At 39.8% G+C, this 21,318-nt stretch overlaps 2 protein-coding genes across 4 annotated transcripts; one reads left to right on the forward strand and one right to left on the reverse strand.

Annotated features, from left to right (window-relative positions):
* Positions 1-284: 284 nt before the first annotated feature.
* Positions 285-8,670, reverse strand: lrrc8c (leucine rich repeat containing 8 VRAC subunit C). Its single transcript, XM_068590081.1, has 3 exons — positions 8,536-8,670; positions 5,496-5,639; positions 285-4,070 (listed from the first exon to the last, which is right to left on the reverse strand). Exons 2-3 carry the CDS (start codon positions 5,631-5,633, stop codon positions 1,821-1,823), a joined length of 2,388 nt encoding a protein of 795 aa, XP_068446182.1. The 5' UTR covers positions 5,634-5,639; positions 8,536-8,670; the 3' UTR covers positions 285-1,820.
* Positions 8,671-13,010: 4,340 nt separating this feature from the next.
* Positions 13,011-20,857, forward strand: LOC137793714 (kynurenine--oxoglutarate transaminase 3-like). Of its 3 annotated transcripts, XR_011078237.1 has the most exons (15): positions 13,011-13,067; positions 14,406-14,496; positions 14,935-14,996; positions 15,361-15,505; positions 15,949-16,098; positions 16,234-16,320; positions 16,441-16,563; positions 16,670-16,790; positions 16,933-17,009; positions 17,099-17,188; positions 17,265-17,451; positions 18,296-18,369; positions 18,488-18,574; positions 18,697-18,807; positions 20,768-20,857. XR_011078237.1 is itself a non-coding variant. In XM_068590022.1 (14 exons), the coding sequence occupies exons 2-14, from the start codon at positions 14,407-14,409 to the stop codon at positions 18,751-18,753; spliced, it is 1,350 nt and encodes a 449-aa protein (XP_068446123.1). In that variant the 5' UTR covers positions 13,011-13,067; position 14,406; the 3' UTR covers positions 18,754-20,679. The 3 variants fall into 3 exon arrangements, 2 of the variants coding, with proteins under 2 accessions (XP_068446123.1, XP_068446124.1); XM_068590022.1 differs by lacking the exon at positions 20,768-20,857 and having other exon boundaries at positions 18,697-20,679; XM_068590023.1 differs by lacking the exons at positions 13,011-13,067; positions 20,768-20,857 and adding an exon at positions 13,074-13,299 and having other exon boundaries at positions 18,697-20,679.
* The last annotated feature ends 461 nt before the right edge of the window (positions 20,858-21,318 follow it).

Here is a 21,318-nt window from a genome sequence, read left to right on the forward strand (position 1 = left end):
TTGTATTGCAGACACAAGTTCTTATAATTTGGCAGGGAAATTGTAAAATGAATACATTTTAAAATGTTGTAGATGCTTCGAGACAACTTTATCTTTTTCATGTGCGTATAATAATAGACTACTCTTCTTGCCTATTATTCCTTACCAGCAAGTAATATCAATTTTAATAGGAGTTTTCTGCTGTTAGAGCTTGAAGAAATTCCGACCTAAGATGTAACATTCAGAAATATATACATTTGCATGATTAACACCCCCCCACGCCCACCCCCAAATAAATCACCAGTGTGACAAGTCCTTTAAGTTTAATGCACTTTAAATTGTCATCTTTCAGATACAGAATTGTTCAGCCAAGATTTTACATGTAGGCCTACTTATGTGAGTTATAGCCTTTGTTTTTTTGTGTCTCTATGTTGCTGCGATCAATGAGAACTAACAGTCTCTTGAAGAAAATAAAATACTTCATAAAGGGCAACAGTAGATATATACAATACAGCATACTTAAGGCTACTGGCCGAAACATACCCAAAGTGAGGTCTTCAGTTTAGATGTACATTCAGTTATTACATTATTTCATGTAGCAATGGCAGGAAATATGCATTCAAACATGATCTAGGGAAAAAGCCTTATTCACTTTCTGGCCAAGAGTCTGCAGGCTGTATGTGAGGCCACAGCCAGGAGACAGCTAGCTTAGCATAAAGACTGGAAGCAAAGGGAAGTAGCTTTACTGGTCCTGTTTTGTGATTAAACAAATTAATCTTCCTACCAGCACCTCTAAGTCTTACTATTTAGGAGAGGGGATGTGCGGACTGATACTGTTATATTGCTACTTTGATACTTGTAGGCTACTCATTTGGTGTTGATTCCATGAAATAAATATTGATGTTTCGATATATATAAATAAATACAAACGTCGATGCTACATCTCTTTTTTCTTTTCTTTCTCTACTTTTGCATCATGACAGCCCTGACATATTTACCTGGCTCGTGCCACATGACAGTGGAAACCAATGTGACACCACAACCTGCCGCACAGTTGCACACTTCCACCTCAAACGACGAAGAATGACAGAAAGGAAAAGTAGCGGGATGCAGCGCTACTTTTTGCCTGCAGATAAAAATACATCAAGATGCACTATTTGTGACAATAGTGCAAAAGTGCCACACAAGTAACCCCTTGTATTTAAAAACACCACAGCCTCAAAGTTCTAAGGGGACTTATTATTTATTTATAGTCTTTATGTAAAATACTGGACATTTTTTAATTTTTTTTTGCTCTTAATAGCAACGTTTTTGGTTATTGAACCCATTTAAGAAATAATTAGTATAAGGTAATTGGTATTAGCATCATTAAAATGTAATTAAAAAAGTATCATTTCAAATTAAAAATATTTGGTATCACTCATCCCTAATTAAAAGACTCCAGGAATTGCACAAAGTCAAAGCACAGTTCAGCATGTGACTCCCCATAACACCATAACTTGCCGTTCTTACATTAACTTGTTTGTGCAGATGAAACAAACAAGCTATGATGTGTTAATTAGTTAGCTTCAGAGGTGCTGGCGGGTCTTAGTGCTAAGCTAGCAGCTAATTCTCAGCGAGAACTTTTCCTCAAATTTTTTGACAGATTATCCAGCCACAAATTCTTCCTAAACAAGCAACCCTGTTGCAACCACAATCTATGTGACATGATATGAATAAGTCTTTTTTTTTCCTTTGTGAAGGAAACAGGGAAAACAGTAGTGTAAGTATGGTAATGAGTTCATAGAAAACAAATGTTCTGAATACGTAGACAGCAGGCACTGTGGCTACAATAAGGCATCTCACTCAGCCTTCATTTGGTCCCTGACATCAGAAGGCAGAGTTTCAAACAGTGTCTCTTCCACAATAAGACCACTGCGCTTCAAAGAACGACAGCAACCAAGCTCTTGTGGCAGACTCTCAAAGTGGTTGCATTTGAGGTCCAAGTATGTCAGTAGCGCTAAGTAGGAAATCTTTGGTGAGAGTATGGACAGCGAATTCTTGCCGAGCTTTAGCGTTTTGAGTTTTTTGCAAAAGAACAGCTCATCCGGTAGATTTTCGATTTTGTTACAGGTGACAGAGAAATACAGTAGACTCTGAAGGACTCCAATCTCTGGAGGGATGAACCGGATGTCATTGTTGGACAGGTCCAGGTAGCGAAGCTTGTTGCACAAGAACAGGTGCGAAGGCAATATCTCAATCTTGTTGTGGCTGAAGTAGAGGCGCTCTAGGCTGCCAAGCTTCTTGATGTGCTCTGGGATATACATGATGCCATTGTACCAAAGTTTGAGGCAAATGAGCTTTCGAAGATGTTGAAAGCTGATGATCTCCTCTATTGAGCGAAGGTTGTTCTCTTTGAGGTCAAGCTCTTGCAAATTCGTCAGGCTGAAGATCGCGTGCGGTATGCGTTCCAGATCGCAACGTACAAGCTCCAGCTCGACGAGGTTGGTCATCTTTTTCAGGTTGTTGAGCATTACTAGTTTAGAGCCATCATTGTGGAAGTACAGCCGCTGCAGATGGCTGGAGACATCCACTATGGACTGGGGTATTTTTGTCAAATTACTCTTGAGGGAGAGAGTTTTCAAACACTTCATCTCCCGCAGCGACTCAAGAACTATGTTTTTGGAGACATCGGGGCATAGAGACCCAGTGAGATAGAGCTCCTCGAGGTTGCGCAAGCCATACATCCAGTGCGGAAGTTCCCTGTTGTCGTCGAATTTCACGCGAAGCACTTTCAGGTTCTCTTTGAGGAACGAGGTAGCTGTTGTGTGCAACTTTAAAGAGCACTGGTAAAGAGACAGCTCCTGTAGGTCTTCCAGCTGCGAGATGGAGGCAGGGATGGTGACATTATTGATGATCTCCAGCTTGAGGGACTGCAGCTCCGTCAACTCGAAGACAGGGTCGGGTAACCCAGGGAGCATGAAGAGCTGAAGTTCAAGTCTGTTACTGCCGTTAGTCTGCAGTCTCTGACGCAATTTCTCCGCGGTCCACTCGTGGTTGAGGTTGAGCTGCTTCAGTTTGTTCTCGCTGACCTCGGAGAGAAACACGGCAAACCGCTTCGAATACAGAGGGTCATACTGATCAATCATGTGCAGCATGAAAGCAAAGTCGTTCTTCACGTCTGGGATGTCGTTGATGCCGGTTTCCTGTCGCACATACTCAAAGGAGTACTCTTTGAGTGAGCGGTAAAACAGCCAGTAAGAGGTGTAAAGGCTTGTCAAGCCGTAGACGGCCACCAAACACAGGTAGCAGTAGGCCAGCTTGGAAAACAGATGAGCCATTGTGTGATTACATTCAAATTCTTTGTAGCCCGTCATGTCCTGGATCTCCACTTCACAACGCACTCTATTCCGCACCTTATTCACAAGGGAACTATTATAAGCAACAATTAGGAGGAATTTGAACACCTTGAACACTGTCTGACGAACGTACATAAGATAGAGGATGTCCCCTTCCTCAACGTGCAAACGGAACTTCTTCACCTTTTCAAAAAGAGCTTTGGCTTGTTCGCCCTCTTTTTTGTCAAGAGCACTTGCTGATGGCTTTTCTACTACAATCTTTTCCGGGATCGACCTGAGGGACTGTGTCTTCTCCAGACTTCCTTCCCCAGGTGACAAAGCGATGGTAGACCTCAAAGTGGCACTCTTTTTATCTTCCTTTTCCTCAGTATTTTCTCCGGACACCTCCGACAAAGCTCTTGTGGTCCAGGGTGAGTCAAAGCACTTGCCGAGCATGGAAATGAAATGCTCTATTTTAGAGCTCGAGCCAGGGAATTTGAACCAAAAGTTGCTACACACCATAAAAATGAGAGTGTGTATAAGAACCAAATAAGGGAAGTACTTGGCATACCAGTGCAGAGCCTTCTCGTAACACATCTGGTTGATGAAACTGTACTGTTGAAGATCCAGATCGGTTTTCAGACCCGTCATTTCTCTCAGTGGGGCTGAAATATTGGATTGCAGTTGTAACAGTGATTTTGATTCCGCTTCACTTGTGTTCACCGAAAGCGACGAGACTCTCAGAGGAAGGCATATGATTTTATCTTGCATTACCTAAAACAAAAAGAGTGAGAGGAAAAAAAAGAAAGATTAGTTTGCTGCAGGGGACAATACATGGTTTTTGGCTCAACATGCATAGACACTCCACATCCAGGAAATATTGCAGCACGCCACACCAGTTCCTTCCCATCAGCAATAATGCACTGACTTACGAAGAGCCAACGAAGCGCTCCGAAACTGTGCTAAAGGTAAAAAAAGTTACCTCAACTTCCTGCATGTGTACAAGGATTTAGAGTGACCAGGCCAAACTGTTTTCTGATTACTTGAGTTTTTTCTCTGATAAACTCGGGGTCCTGAGTGCATGTAAACACACTGAATATCGGCCAAACGTTGGCATCAGTAAACAAGGACCGTCTTTAGTGTTTACCATACAGGACAAGTTGAGAAAAACATCTGCTTTAATCTACAACAACAGGAAATGGACGCTTTCCTTCAATGGTTGCGTGCCTGATGGGAAGAGAGATGTTGTGCACTTTGTCGAGCTGTCTGATTCTAAACTATCAGATGATCTGATGATCTGAAACTATTGCATTATGTTAAGTGCAAACAAACTGCATTTGTGAATGCAAAGGGACAATATCCCTAAACTGAGGTCAATGCAGCTGTGTTGCAGCACATCACAGACTAAAATGCAAAGTCAGGTCTGCTGGGGTCTCTGAAGAGCTAATCTGCAGAATTTTTAGAACTCAGTCTCTCTTTTTATATTCATCCCTTTAACTCGAAATGCGGGAAATGTTGTGTGAAGTACTTACACAAAGGGACATGTTGATATTAGTCTGACTTATAATGTAAACTTAGCCACATAAAAAAGTATCCTCTCGACGCACTAACTATTCGATCATGTCCAAACACTGTTACAGCAACAACAGCTGCTCCCATGCTGATAAATATCCTGTTAACAGTTTTTCTCAAAATGTTTTGGTATAATTTCCAGGATTTACCTTACAGAGCATCGCGGGAGCCAAAAAATGATGCGATTCCTCACAGAGAGAAAAGTTAAGCACTCGGCTCCAGGAGTTTGGAATCTTGTGTTTACTAAAAGGGGCTGGGTGGGTAAATGTTTCCATTGGTGAACTCCAGTTGGGCTGAATGCTCCCTTTGCTGTACACAGTCCAGGTTGTAAAACTAGTGAATTAGGGCTTTTGAGCTGCTGCCAATGCACGAGGTAGGGTAGTAATGTTTCTATGGGAGAGCCCGAGTGAAGGAAATCACTCTACATGGACCAACAAAAATAGTAGGATAATTCCTTTTATCTCACAAACGTTTAAACTGAAGTCACATTAGCGTGCATTAGCTACATGTCGAAGTCGAACAGATGGTTACAGTGGAAATACAGGCAGCACAAAGCCATTACATAATCTTCTGCAACCCATGAGGGAGACGAAAGTAGAGACATCATGGTAAGGCGTTGTCACTGACCTGAAGAGTGCATCCAAAGACACCAATCATGAGCATGACTACAGACAGGTAGTCGGTAAACACGTCCCACCACGGCTTCAGGACTCTGAACGCTGGCTGCTGTTCAGAGAACTGCCGGAATTCCATCACAGGAATCATGATGCCCTGTTAACAAAAGAATGGAAAATGATCCCATATCACGTTTAGTCTAATCAATGGTGGGGCAAAAAACACGAAAAAATCCAAATACTCCTTTCCCGCAGTGCCGATGAACTTTGTATTTCCACACTGTATCTTCTTTGGTAATAGCTCAGGGAAAAACAGAGACCAGTGACTTAACAGAATGTTTTCTCAAACTGATGACTCCCTCTCGAGATACGAATAAACAAATGCACTTTACAAACGTAACTATTTAAATATCGGCGCCCACAAACAACTAAATGAATGACTCAATTTGCAGAGCTTGTATTAGGACATTAACTTCAAAGTCCAGGAAGCTTACAATGTTTGAAAAATGGCTTTGCAATGTGCACGATGACATACACCACAATAGTGAACAGGCTATTATTGTCTTAAAAGACTATTAAATCCCTGCCTTTGTTAAAAAAAAATGTAGCATGAAAAAGAGTGGTGTGTCCCTGATGCAGCTTTCTGCTCGCACTCTGTGTGCTCACCTCTTGCAAAGTGCTTACTACAGCTGCAAGTGTCCTATTTCCTATAGTCTGTTTGGCAGTAGGTTGGCTGCAGTGTCGTTCAAACTTAAAAGGCCTCGTCGATAAAAATTCTCAATAAGCATCTGTGTTTTTTGTGGAAAAACATCTCAGTGTGAAATTATTCAACATGATCGTATCATGATGCATAAAATGGGCCAATGGAAACAATGCAAATGTAAAAAAAAAACTGTTTAAAATACTATCTAAATACAGAATACAATGTCTCTAAAAGTCTATGCAGGTATAATGAAAGATCCACAAGGTGCCAGAGCATAATGTACAGGGTTTTTCATTGTTTATCATCTGCAGCTCCAGGGTGCCAAAGTGTCAAGTGCGATCAATAGCTGAATACATCTACACTCAAACTTCAGTTCATTATTAATGAGTTTAGCTGCAAGGTAACATTGAATAGGTTGGGAGACGTCACAGTTTTGATAGTTCAATTAAACATTTGTATTGATTCTTTTGTCTCAGTTTTCATGACAAAAGATAGGATGCATTGAGGGGATGTTTACACCAAACTGTCTACAGACGTTTGAAGGGCCAAGAAACATTTTCCTCACTCAGTTCTGGTTGTATCTGTCTCTCCGAGCAGTTTTTGTGTTAAGGTTTTCGGATATCCATCTTAATGTAGTATTGAAAAAAAAACAAACAGCAACGTCTATTTCCTGAAACAATGATTGAGTTATTCTGCGTCATACGCAGACTTTGCCGGGAACAGTTATTGTTGGAACTACTTTTTAAAGAAATTGTCCCTATGAAAAGTGTTAGTATATTCTACACTGATAATTAGATAAGCCAAATAAAAAGGTACTTAAATAGGCTACATGCACTGTACTAAGTACAATTTGAGGCACTTGAACTTTACTTGACGAGGCCTTTTTCTATTTGCATGAGTTTATGCTCACTTATTCTTGTACTCCACAAGATTCTAACATTTTATTTTTTAGTCAATTACATGCACTTGACAGCTATTGTGATTACTTTGAAGATTAAGCTTATACACAAAAGAAGATTAAGCTCACAAAAAAAGATAATCCAATATCAGTGGTTCCCAACCGTTCCCTGACTGTGAAATGTGCTATCGAGACTTCTGTTACCTCTACAGCCACACTCCACTGAATGCTCAGAGGTGGCACAGATGGACAGGTTATCTTTACCAACTTTAGTTCAAAATGGCAGGGGAGTGGCGAGAGTGTTACAGATAAATTGCGGTACAGACTGAGAGGTAATTACTGCAAAAAGCAGCCGGTAATAGCCTACAAAGTTAAATAATAGCATTAAGCTCTTTTTTCAGGATTTTTTTAGGCGACCAAAAAGGTTACAGTTAAGTTTTAGCGCCTAAAAACACACTGTTAAAGGGTTAAACGTGTAAGACAAGAACAAGGTCAACCCCTTAGACTGGACAACGCTGCAGTACCGACCTGTCAAATGATGAATGTAGAGGTAGTAAGTAAACTGATCCCTATGTGAAGTGGAGTACCCCTTTAAGGGTTGGAGACTGAGTTCTTAAACTGATATCTAATAAATTGTCATCTGGGTCGATGGCAAAAAAATAAAAAAATAAAAAAAATAGTTTCCATAACTGTATAGCGATTTTAAACTGCTTTAATAACAGGGTGGATTCATGGAAAAAACAATGAAGTGACAGAGAAAAGGGGGCATTTGGGTCAGGGTGGGAAAGCCTGCAATTTGTATTAGGTCTTTAGGAAAAAACCCGTCTTTGCTCTGGATGAGTCAGCCATTGAGTTGAGCTGAGCGAGCCATATCCTTGTCCCTTCCTGACAGGAAATTTGTCTGAATCCCAGATATCCCAAAACAGACTTGTTTAGAACACACCCAGCCCCAGGCGTACAAAAAGCCCTGTCTTGTTCAGGATATAGAAGAGAAGACGAACAAAAACCACCCGCATTGCAGAAATAAAAATACATTTAAAAAATAGGGTTTTATTAATGAGGCGCACTTTTATAGACTTTGCTTTACCAGCTTCCAAAAAAAAGTCAGAAGAGCCGCGATTCAGTAACTCATCAATAAGTCATCCCGTTAGGAGCTTAGTCCCCCGTTATAAGATTTTAAAGACACCAAAGGGTGAGAGCTAGTTGACCGCTCTTGAACGCAGCTTTTAAGGCTCGTGCACGCCACAAATGCGTATAGCCCCCCCATTGACGACGGCCGCCCTGTTTGTGAATACAACCAGGTAAACTAACGGTAATCATGGCGTGAATCGTTTGGCAAGAGCCCACCGGCGACCGACCGCACGTCACGCTATACATCTCATCTATGTTGCCTCGGGACCAAACCGGCTCCCCCCCCGTTAAGTCCTCCATACAGCGGCGGTTGCGACTTACCTTGCGTTAGGTGAGAGCTGGAGCTGCAGGATGTGAGGGCTCGGCTTTTATCATGCGACGAGGTTTTGGATCATGATGTGCGCGGCGCCCCCTTTTTTTTTCTTCTCTTTTTTCTCTCTTCTCCGTCCGCCAGCCTTCCTGGATCCTTGGCCAGACCGTGCAGGCATGTAGCCCGCTGTCAGCCACAGGGGCGTGGACTTGTGAAAGAAGCCCGAGCAGAGAAGTTCACTGGAGTGGAGTGAACGTTGTTTATGAGCCGGCTGAGGGGAGCAAAGGGCCAAAACGGGAGCAGTTTCTCTGCTAATAATACTCGCAGACACAACAGCTTCAGCACCAGCTTGTCCTTTGTGCTTCTCATGTTGCCTTTCTGCCGAGAGATCAAAAGTGTCTTTTAGTTATCGTGTATTATGTTTAATGTTACTATATTGAAACAAAAGTGATTTCAAATCTTTAAACTGTAGCTAAATATAAAGAGATATAGCGATGAGAGGGACATTTTATCTCTAGGGAATGTAATTAGGCTGTTGATGTAAAATTACAAACATATGCCTTAATATCCAAAGTTAGAGTTGATTGTAATTGTTACCAAGCTTTACTGAAGTTATCGATCATTTATATTAACATAGGTTAATATATGTGTGTTCTAAAGGAAGATGGAACGTAATAAAAGAAACAAGGGAAACTCAAAGTTTGGACATTATATTCTTCTCTTAATACATCGTCATTGTCATCATCATTATCAAAAAATGAGTTGGCTAATAGTTAGCTAAAAGTAATGGATACATAATTGAAATAGTAAGCTATTAGTAATCTAGTGGTTAACTATTGTAACTCTTTATACATTACTTTTAGCTAACAGCTCAAAGTAATGCATAAACAGTTGTAATACTCCACTTAAAATAGTGATTAACATTGAAATGGTTTGCTAACAATTAGCTTAAAGTAATGAACAAACCCTTAATAGTTACCTATAAGTAGTAGATTACCAGTTTAAATAGTTAGCTAATAGTTGGCTAAAATTAATAGATACACATTTTAATATTTAGCTAACAGTTTGCTAAAGATAATGGCTACAGAGTAAATATAGGTCATAATTAGCTCAAACTAAAAACTTATCTTTTTCGACTACACCTTGAATAAAGACAATGACAGCAGCACTTAGATGGCTCTTACTGATAGCACTTTGTAGTTTGACTTTATTTGAGAAATTGTACTGTCTTGATTCTTGTTGTTCCTAGTTCGTACTTATGGTTGAACGTAGTTATTGTAAGTCGCTTTGGATAAAAGCGTCAGCTAAATGACATGTAATGTAATGTAATAAAGAGTTGAATTTGTTATGTAATAGTTAGCTTAAATGAATGGATACACATTTTAATATTTAGCCAACTGTTAGCTAAAAGTAAGTTATACAGAGTAGAAATAAATAGTTAGCTCAAATTAATGGATAAACAGTTGAATTAGTTATGTAATAGTTAAATTAGTAATAGTGAGCTCAAAGTAATGGATAGACAGTTCAAAATAGATAGATACTAGTTAGATAATGGTAAAGGATAAACAGTTGAAATAGTTAGGTAATAGTTGGCTAAAATTTAGCTAACAGTTATGTAAAAGTAATTTATCCACAATAATTGATAGATAGTTGTAATTTTTGTCTTAAATTAGTTGATAAACATTTAAATATTTAGCTAACAATTACCTCAAAGTAATTAATAAACAAGTAGTAAAGTAGTAAATTACCAGTTAAAATAGTTAGCAAATACTTAGCTAAAAGAAATGGATAAATAGTTGAAATGCTTAGCTAATAAATAGCTAACTATTGTAAATATTTATTCATTACTTTGAACCTGAGTTTCTTTACTTTATTCAACAATTCATTGAGGCAAACACTTTGTCAATTCACAGACCAAAATGAATAGTAAAGTTTAGAAAGATAATAAAATGTGTTTTACATGTACTCTCACATTTACACTTGGCTAGTAAGTTGTTTGAGTTCTTACCTTATTGTTCACTGATGCTTGAGTTCACTAGCTAGCATTGTTGAAGTGCTTTTCTTCCAGGACAAATTTGTTCACAAGGTGGAGTCCTCATGTGAAATAAGGAGAAGAGAGTGAAATTGGGTGACGCCCTCTTTCAGTGCCACACCTTATTAGTATGAGACATCTGTTATGGAATGGGTAACTGTGGGTTATAAATGTGTTTAATATTGGGTCATGCATTGACTGCAATTGACAATACACCATAAATTCACATATATTTTACATCAACAGCACTGTAAATAAATGTATTTCTATTTAAACAATAGTAAAAGTTAAACAAATAGGCATCCATTGTCAACAACAAAACTCATAAATATGGCAAAAGTTGGCATATGTTTCTGGAGAAACCATAAATAAGTAAATATTTCCTCCTGTCCGCAAACTTCAAATTATACAAAAACAATACAGTACACCTGAATATTTCCGGGTTTCATCAAGATGTATTTTTTTTTCATTTCATAACCACAATGCGGAGACTGGCCCAATGCATTCTAACGAATATAAGATGTTATACACGTGATGCCCAATCATAGGATCTTCTGCATGAATATTATGCATTTAACATCTTATAATACAGAACACATGATGCCATGGTGGATAGGGATCCACTTATGAACAGAAAATTGACTGTGGTTTGAATATTTTCCTCTGCTGCAGCCAGACAGAGGGATAGTTCAGGCCTGATGTATCGCATTAATAATGTAAACTTACCTGATTGCAAAAGGGAAATTATCGCTCGCTTTCCATCTCTGCATATCCATCACATCATCTCTTTAAATGTAACTAACTTGGAGGGCAGATGCTAGCTGATCAATACATTCCAGATCCCCCCTGTTGGCACTCTTCTCATACGGTGAATCACTCTGAAGCCTCTGGACCAGTGGTAAGATACATCATTTTTAATTCCTATACACATTCAGCTGGTAGTTTAGGAAGTAAATTAAGGCAGTTTAATACAACAGCGCTGCACTATAATCCTTCATAAATGCTGAACTTGTCCCATAGAGGTATCGATTCAACTTCATGGTCATTTTGGAGGTTGTTGTATTGTGTTGAATGTGTTTCTAATATGCTTTTATCCCACATATAAACAAAGGCACACTTGAAACTATAGGGTCCTTGGTCTTTCTCTGATCAACTGTCGTCCCTTTCAACGTATAAGAAACTTGGACACTTGGACAGCATTTGGTGAACAGATTTTATTGAGGTGTTTTGTCAAAAACTCTAACTGCAGGCAGAGGTCTCAGACAATAGCAAAGAACACTTTGCCATTGTTTATGTAAGGGCCTGCACAAAAATAATACCGGCAGTGATTCAGATTACCCAGCTATATTACAACCTTATTGTTTCACTTTGTAAAAGCCCTCTCCAGACAAATTATTGTTTTCTTTGAACCCTCCTCTTGATATTGAAAGAACTGGGGATAACCTCCCCAGAAAAATAATATAACTGTGTTCTTGTTTATTTTGCATCCCAATTTGAACCCTAATATCTACATACTTATAATGTGCGATACACATTACAAGCATTGCTGTGTTAATCTTGCTGGTATTTAACACTATACTGTTAACATTAATATCGTGTTAATGCCAGGCATCAATGTCATAAAGAGGCCAGGCAGAGACGTTTTAACTACATGTGACTTCTGATCCATCTTAAAGAAAGCAATACAAGAGATTGGCCACCAGATGGCAGTAGGGTGGAGTGGGTGGGAGGGGTGTGGGGGGGGGGAGGTAATCAGCGCAGTTAACAGGAAAAAAAAGAGCCAGCGTCACTGAAGCGCATGCTCACGCGCACCTACTATCTCATAATTATGACTATTTATCTCATAATTTCGATTATTAGCTCATAATTTCGACTTTATGAGATGTCCCCTCATTGGATATGTGGCTGAAGGAATTCGGAATTATTACATGTAGAGGAAATAAGATTCACGATGTAAAAAGAAAAAAAAAAGATGTTTTCCCCCCACGCCAGCACATTTGTTTTGTTTATTTTTACATGTGTGTTATTTTTTTCTCCTTGTGAAAACAGCGCTTTCTCTCATGTTGTGTGAAGCGTTTAGAGCTCGCTGTCCAGATGGTCCATTCAGCAAAGACACCGGGGATCCAGGTCGGGACCGAGCTGCATTCACGGTTACCCCGTAGAAAGTCCGATAACAACTTGTGCCTAATTCAAGTGGACCTTGTTCCTTCGTCTTAAAAGCCAACAATTAATGCAGTGTCAGAATAAATTGTATGTCAGAAGGCCAAGGCTTGTATTATTGTAAAAATTATATATATTATATATAAACCTGTTATATTGCTTTTTTATTTATATTAAAGTGAAGCTGAATTTGCGTGGTCAGTTCACGTCTATTGTCCGTGGCCAACATATAACGGTAAATATTAGCAGTTTCCGATAACTGTGAAGGCAGCACCACTTTTTCCTGCCCTCCTTCCTCTGACCGTTCTACTTCTACTGGAGCGCTGTTGGGTCAGTTCAGTGTAACGACACGTAAGTTGTAGTTGCAGAGCTGGCGGTGCATAACTTCTATTACTCACGCTTACATAATACGTTTATCATGAAGAATGACCGACGGCGGTTAACTGTCGCTGCCTCCTTTTAAAAGCAAGTGAAAGCGAGCGCAACAGCTCGTCTGTTTGCCAGCCGCCAATCATTAAATGCTGCCCACTGTTTAGCTAGCGAGTGCTAGCAATGCGAGCTAACATCACTTGACAGTACGGCGGTGAGTCATTCGGCTGTGGCGCACGATAACACGAACAACATGCATGTGTCCCGTTGTAACGTTTCGGTGGGGCAACGAGAACCTCTCACAGTTGAAGGCGAAAAACGGGGTGTAAAACTTCCCCATTGTGGTCTCAATTCCCCATTTTTTTTATTGGGCTTGTATTTCCGTTAGAAACCCTCGCAACCGTGCAAAATTAGCTTAACCTAGTTGCCAATGGACTAACGCTGTTTTAGGCGACTGCTGGATTTATGTGTAGCACAATGGCCCCATCTGCTGTATGTTTGATAAATGAAATGAATTTTAAAATAGTAAGGAGTCCAAGGTGACCCCCTTCAGAGACGGTGTTTGTCCGACAGGCAGCACGAAGCTCATTCAAAGTGACCCTTCTCCATATTGATGTATTTGTACTTAGTGTAGTGTACAATATCTAAACATACATAATGATATAAAGACGAAATTGCAAATAAAGTTATTTTATGTATTGCCAGTGTTACTGTTTGTGCATTCTTACATTTCCCTATGGCCTCTCTGTAGTCAGTTACATTGCCACTTTCATTAACTATGACTTAATGTCATGTTTATTTGTTCCAACTGAACTAATGCGTCAACAAACAGTTGTCAGCCTAATTCTTGATGTCTAATTTTGGTTATTTAAATGTGTGTTGAACATAGGACACATATGTGTTGGTCAGATCTTGCCACCGCACTTAGATTTATGGTGATGTTTGGTCTCTAAAAAGAGTGCTGCAGTGAAATGACCCTTACAACAACTGTAAATAGATGCACGGGTGGCAACGTGCACTGAAGCAAACGGCCCGTGTGGCCGAATCAAAGTCAAAGTCAATTTTATTATCAATTTTGTGCAATGTGCAGTGCAAACTTACAGAAGATCGAAAGTATGTTTCTCTTCTGTCCAACATATAGTGAAATGTGCAATAGTAATAATAATAAAGTGCAAAACACAGTTTAAAAATTAAAAAAAAGGACAACATATAACATATAGACAACATAAATTAAAATAAATCAAACATGTAAGCACACATTTTAAGAGTACAATATGAGAAAACTCTAACTCGTGTTTTTCCATCCCTCGGCTTGTGCAGCATGAACTTGACACGACAAGTCCTGAATCGCTCCAAGCTTGCATGTCATTCAGCTAACGTAAACTGCAAAAGGAGGTTCTGCACTTCACAGGTAAGTCCACTTTGAAGCTCTTTCCATGTAGCCACATAGTCTGACTGGTGATGAACTTACTGGTGGGACTTACTTTACATTTAACAACGTTAAAAGAAAGCTTTAAGTTCTTGGATACTGCTACTCTTACTTTACAACCTCATCTTATTAACACCAGTGCAGTGAGGGAATGGTGTTGCCTGTGACTGGCTGGATGATGCATTCAGATTATGCACTGACCTGGTGTCAAGAGTAAAATAGAAAAAAAAAACATTGACCGAAGTCCTGGTATGTTGGTGTATGGCAGCAGAGTGAGTGGTTGATGATTATTTTACTGCCCGCACACAGTTTGTGGGACAGGCAAGTAAGTAGTAATTGGGATTGCAAAAAGTAAAGGGACACTTGTTAAGAAGTTGACATAAGGTGTTATCTCTCATGCATCTCCGTTTTGTGTTGCAGCATATAATGACATCCCGGCACACACACTCCAAAAGAATCGAGGGACTGGACAAGAATGTCTGGTGAGTTCAAACAATCCTCTCCTTGTACGGCGCACTTTGAGGAGTTGTGTTCACAGACCTTTGGAGTGACATACACCATACTGTTGTGACATGAGAGGCAGCCAGATCACTGACGTTAGACAAGAGCAAAGCAAGTCTGTCCTTGATTTTGATACATGTCATATAAACAAATTGAATGGGAATGGGAGTGTTTTTTACTGAATGATTGATTTATTTGTATAACCTATTGCACTTTTGACACTCACTCTGTCAACATGCAAGTTTTTTTTTCATGAGAAATTTGTTTATTTGGTCAAAAGCATTACTTTGTTCTGTTTAAGTCTCTAGTCCTGTCAAGTAATTGCTTGTTTTATTGTCAATTCAGGGTGGCATTCACTTCACTGGCGGCCGACCCGTCTGTTGTTAACCTGGGCCAAGGCTTTCCAGACATCCCTCCACCGTCGTACGTCAAGGAGGCACTCGCGCAGGCTGCATCTGTAGACAAGATGAACCAGTACACCAGGGGCTTCGTAAGAACGATGAACTAACGAGTAGTTTTCTGGAATCAAGTTATTTGAAGAGACAGTTCAGCCCCAAAGTCAAAAGTCCATATTTTCCCTCTTATTTTTAGTGCTATTTATCAATCTTGAATTTAATTTAGGTCGCGACGGGAGATGATCTGTATTTTAGAATGAATGGAGTGATGCACATCATGTATTAGCAGTCAGCGGGAAACATTAGTTAATAGAAATTTACAATCAAATAAAAAAGTAGAAGGTATCCAACAATCCCTGGCATGTATTATTACTTATCTACCAGCTAGAACTCTCATCTTGTACAAAAGCTGCAGTTTTTAAGTGTTTGGATCAGAGAAACCACATGAAATTAAAATTGCCATCATAATAGTGTTCTCTGAAATATGTGCTACTGACTTTAGCGTTCCCCTGTTTTTTACCTTCTGTTGATTTGCAAGGGTCATCCGTCCTTGGTGAAAGCCCTTTCTCAGGTTTATGGGAAGGTCTACGAGCGCCAGATTGACCCCCTCAAAGAAATCCTGGTCACAGTGGGAGGCTATGGTTCTCTATTCAGCACCATGCAAGGACTGGTGGAAGATGGAGACGAGGTACGGACATTTCTCTTTCTCTCTCACTCTCTCTGGGTGACACACAGGTGTTTATATTCATTGATTTATATACATATTCACCAATGTGTTCCCAGTATTTACAATGTATTTATTGTGTAATGTCTTTCTCTCAAGGTCATCATAATAGAACCTTTCTTCGACTGTTATGTACCGATGGTGCGAATGGCAGGGGCCACGCCTGTGTTGATACCGTTACGCCTCGTAAGTTCCACCCACCGCAACGGATGATTTTGGCGTTCATGTACCACAAGTGTACAGTTTCTACTCAACGCCTTGAGTAAGTTAGTGGAGTTTAACGAAATGTCGTCTGTTATGTTTCAGAAGTCTGGAAAGAAGACGGTCACAAGTGCCGACTGGTTCCTGGACCCGGATGAGCTTTCCAGTAAATTCAGCTCTAAGACAAAGGCCATCATTATCAACACCCCCAACAATCCTATCGGGAAGGTAAGTGTGCATCACGCTCGCAATCAGTCCAAGAGAAAACGCCTGCGCTGACTTTCAACGCCGGAGCGAACCGGTGCGTTCAGTCAGTCCTGTCCTCTTCCTGCAGGTGTTCACCAGAGACGAGCTGCAGATGATCGCTGACCTCTGTATTAAACACGACACTCTGTGCTTCAGTGATGAGGTTTACGAGTGGCTCATCTACCGGGGACACGAACACATCAAAATAGGTACGCTCAACTCACCCATTAGACAAAGTAGTCAATCAAAGACAATCGCCTTCCATCTTTTTAAAAAAAAATAGAAATAGAAATATGCAGCTCCTCAGTTCTAATTTCATGAAGGTTTGATGTTTGTTTTCTGTCTCTTAAGCCACTCTGCCGGGAATGTGGGACAGAACGATCACAATCAGTAGTGCGGGGAAAACATTTAGCGTAACCGGGTGGAAGGTAAGAAATGTGTTGGCTGGGAACATGATTTCTAAAATTCAACAATTCAAGTTCTTGCGCATCATGTCGCTGAAATTCTTTTCTCCCAGCTCGGTTGGTCTATAGGACCGGAGCACCTGATGACGCACCTTCAGACGGTCATGCAGAATACTCTCTACACCTGCCCGACGCCTTTACAGGCATGTTTGCAAAGCTCCTCCTTGAAATCCAAAGTGTAGTTTCTTCAGATTGTTTTATAAATGTTTTTCTTCGCAGGAGGCTGTGGCACAAGGCTTGCAGCATAACTTGAAGCTGATGGGTCAGCCGGAGTGCTACTTCTCGTCGCTGGCAGAAGAACTTGAGGGCAAGAGGGACCGCATGGCTGCCATCCTGCAGGAGGTTGGCATGACTCCTATCATTCCGGAGGGAGGCTACTTCATGCTGGTGGACGTCACGCCTCTCCGTGAGTTTCTGAACATCGAAGCCGACATCACTGGCGCGTCTGCACCGCTGCTGCTTAACTCGTTCGGACGTATCCAGCTCGGTAGCTTGTTTTCTCTGCAATTTAGTTACGTTAACAATTTGGGTTTTTGTATTTGTTTTCATGCTGACGTTACGTGCCAATGCGGAAAATGAATTGAACGGGTGACGCGAGATGGAAGCTTTAGCTCACAGAGAAGAAGTTGCCAAGTCCAAGCTGTCGTTTTGATAAGAGAACTGCCAGATTTGTGAAACCCAGCAGATCACTTTATGCAAAAGCCGTCCCTCTGCTGTTATGTAGAAAGGTTTTTGCTTTAAATCCCAAAGTGTATTTGCACTTGAATGCCTGTTTGCATCACATTTAGGAGTTAAAAGCGTTGTGTATTCTTAAGGAAAAACTGTTTTTAATCATTTTAGATGTACACTCAATGATTTGAAATTCATAAAACTTAAAACTCAAGTTTTAAGAGGAAACAGCTACTGGCCCTCACATATATAGAACCAATGAATACAATACCTCTTAACTCAATATTTAAAAAGAGAATTCACATTGAGAACTAATACATCTTTTTTTTCAGAGTGATTACAATGGGGCATATCTTTTATGCTTCGATAAACTCTTTCTATTAATACAAATAACTACTAGCAATGTTTGCGTTCTGCCAATAAAAAGAGAGCCCATTGAAATGTTGACACAACTTGAAACTTCATTAACTCCTAACCGTTACGCCTGGACGTTAACCCGTACGTTAACCGGTACGTTATCCACGCGGATCCGTGCTCTGTCGGCCTGCCGGGTGTTCATCTCTGCTCTGTGTTGGTTGTAGATCAGGACCTGTCGCATATGGTCGAAGACGAGGCCTACGACTACAAGTTTGTAAAGTGGATGATTAAAGAAAAGGTAAATGACTTGGTTTCATTCATTTATCTCCCTACAATATGCAATACTTCCTAACTCTTAAGTGTCTTTCCCATTGCAGCCATTTAAGTTTTGTTCCTTATATCAATATTCTTTGCAGAAACTGGCAGCCATTCCAGTCACGGCGTTTGTTGGAGAGGAGTCCAAGAAGCAGTTTGAGAAATACATTCGCCTTTGCTTCATTAAGGTAAAATTAAAAAATAAAATAAAATAAAAAAACAGCGCTTCCAAAAAGTGTTATGTTAGGATTCATGTTTTTCTCTGAAAAAAACACAATATTTTCATAACCTTCCGTGTTTCTCTTAACAGCAAGATAGTACTCTCGACGCAGCGGAGGCCATCTTGAAAAACTGGAAGAAGATTTAATGGGATGTGGTGTCTGAGCAAAATGGGATTTAACTATAATTTTGCACACATACGGTTGGTAAAATGCTCATAGTAAAAACTGTACTAGCATAAAGCCAGTCCCTATTTTGACTTTTTTAAAAGCAGTGATTCTTAACCATAGAGCCGCCAAAATATTCCGTTTTTCACCTGTGGGCTGCGAGGGCCGTGGGACCGAATAGGTGATGAATTGAAGACACCAGAGACTTAACGGTTATCCACGAGACGCTCAGTTATAATATAGCTTCCCACCACTTGGTGGCGGTAATGCGTCAGTCAGTTTAACAGGCTCCGGCATGTAGAAGAAGACACTCAGCCAGCCTCTCGCCTGTAACGACAGTTAGAAGTATTTAAAAGGAAAAATAATGAAGATGAAAGTGCTGCCGAACACAATACATCAATAAATGTTATTGAATACAAGTGCAACCAAGAATGAGATCAATTAGTTACTAAACCATCCATCCAACTATTTTCAGCTGCTTATCCAAAGTCGTGTTGCAGTGTCGTAATAAACCAATACAGTGTTAATATTTGAAAAGTAAGGACCCCGAGGTCAAAAAGGTTGAGAATCCCTGTTTTAATAGATCCTAGAATATTTGCACAGCGATTCAAACAACAATGTACTTTATTACAATCAATGCAATTAATAAATGTACACAAAGAAGTGTTGTCACCAAAATCATTGGAGGCATTGTGTGATTAATTTAATTCCACTTAATGCTTTAACATTAAAAGTGTGCCTCAAGTAGAAACAACGTTATCACGGCATATTTCGTGACTAATGTAGGCTCATATACACTATGGTGTGCAACATACAGTAAAAGAAGATATACAATTTACATTTTTAGACACAATAAAATATCTCTCAGGAAGGACTTTTCCAATCAACAATATTTTTGAAGGATGAATGTTTTAAGAATAATTGTGGCTATCTCGAAAGTAATTTATTTTCACCTATTCAAAACACTTCAACTAATCCTGGGAACCCGGTCGACTTTTGAAAAATTACAGCATGGAGTCGGTAAACCTCGACTTGAAGCCCAGTACTCTGGAGTAAAAGCTTCTCTTTGGACACTTTGTAGTGTTTATTGCCGTACAGTGTTTCATCTTTGCTGTGGAGTTATACCTGTTGAGTTTAAAGGTCTGCATTTGGTCTTTAACAACACCAAAACTTCAAATTTAAAGAGTTACTGTGACACGTGTTTTACTTTAACAAGTATGGGCATGCTATTATAATATTTAATGCACTATTGCCTACAAAAGGTCATGCTTTTAGTTACCAACAGCATTTTATGTGAAGGATGCAAACTTTAGCACAAAGCCTTCGAACGCCAACGAAAGGTGTTTGATCGTCACTCAGGAAGCATCTGGGCAGCGCACAAAGGGCATGATGGGAAACACCCGGTTCTCCTTCTATCCAAGAGTTGATTGGTTTAGATGTTGGATCAGAAATTAAACATTTTAAAATATTTGATTTTGTGTGTGTGTGCATGTAGTTAGAGCCCTTTTAATTATATTAGTTGGATGGTTCAAGTGTACAAAGGATGATTATTCCATTATTTCATTTATGTGTGTATGGATACAGATGTGGTGCTGTTTTGAGATTCATCTGATCAAACATAACAATTACTATAAACGTAACATTTCTGAACTTCAATGAGCATTTATTCAACACTTTCATTGTCTGTTTCATCTCAGTTTGCTGAAGTAGAGCTGCACTCTGTACACTGTGCTCTTATGTCAACGAATAAATGTGTAGCAACTAAATGATATCTAGAGGTAATCAAAACAACTCAACTTTAGCATACATCTCCACTCTGTAAGTAGCAATACAAAGGTGTTGTGCACTTAACAGCATCTGTCAGCCGGTAGCAGCATCCCCTTGTTTCGACACAGGAAACTTGTAAACTTGAGTGGATAAAACATATTGAAACAATGTTATTTTCCATTTTTCATATACTATTATTCCACAAGAGACTCATTTTGTCCTCAGCAGACATGGGCTGATGCCGACTCGCAGAATGGATTGGGGTTGCAATCTGATGTCACGACTAAATGGAGAAAATCAGCATGTTAATCAGCACAAGCCTTTCCACCCCGCGGTTCTGTTGACTTAAATCACTTTAATTAATAAATCCTGTCACATGTGCCTCTGCACTGCACACGTCTCTACTTCGTCAGCAGGGAGAATAAATACAAGTGTCACGAATGTATGTGCACAAACCAAGTGTATGTTTCTATAAACACTGACACAAGGTACATGTGTTCAGGAATATACTATATCCATATGTTCATCAATATATGGAGCAGTTCCAAAGTTGCTGCTTCACCGTCACACTGCCTTGAGGCTCACTAGGACACTTGAAGAGATCATAGATATCATTAATGTTATGATGTATTTTCAGTAATTTAGGCCAAATTGCCACTTTATTTAATTTCCTGTTAAATACTTTAATGGAAATTATAATTATGAGCTGTAATTTTGCACTTTTTCAAAACATTTCTCCCAGACATTCATACGCAGTCCTCAGTACAGATGACACGCGT

Source organism: Clinocottus analis, unplaced genomic scaffold (assembly GCF_023055335.1).
Source record: "Clinocottus analis isolate CAN_PGR_092001 unplaced genomic scaffold, fCliAna1.0.p SCAF_23, whole genome shotgun sequence".
NCBI classification, from domain to species: domain Eukaryota; kingdom Metazoa; phylum Chordata; class Actinopteri; order Perciformes; family Cottidae; genus Clinocottus; species Clinocottus analis.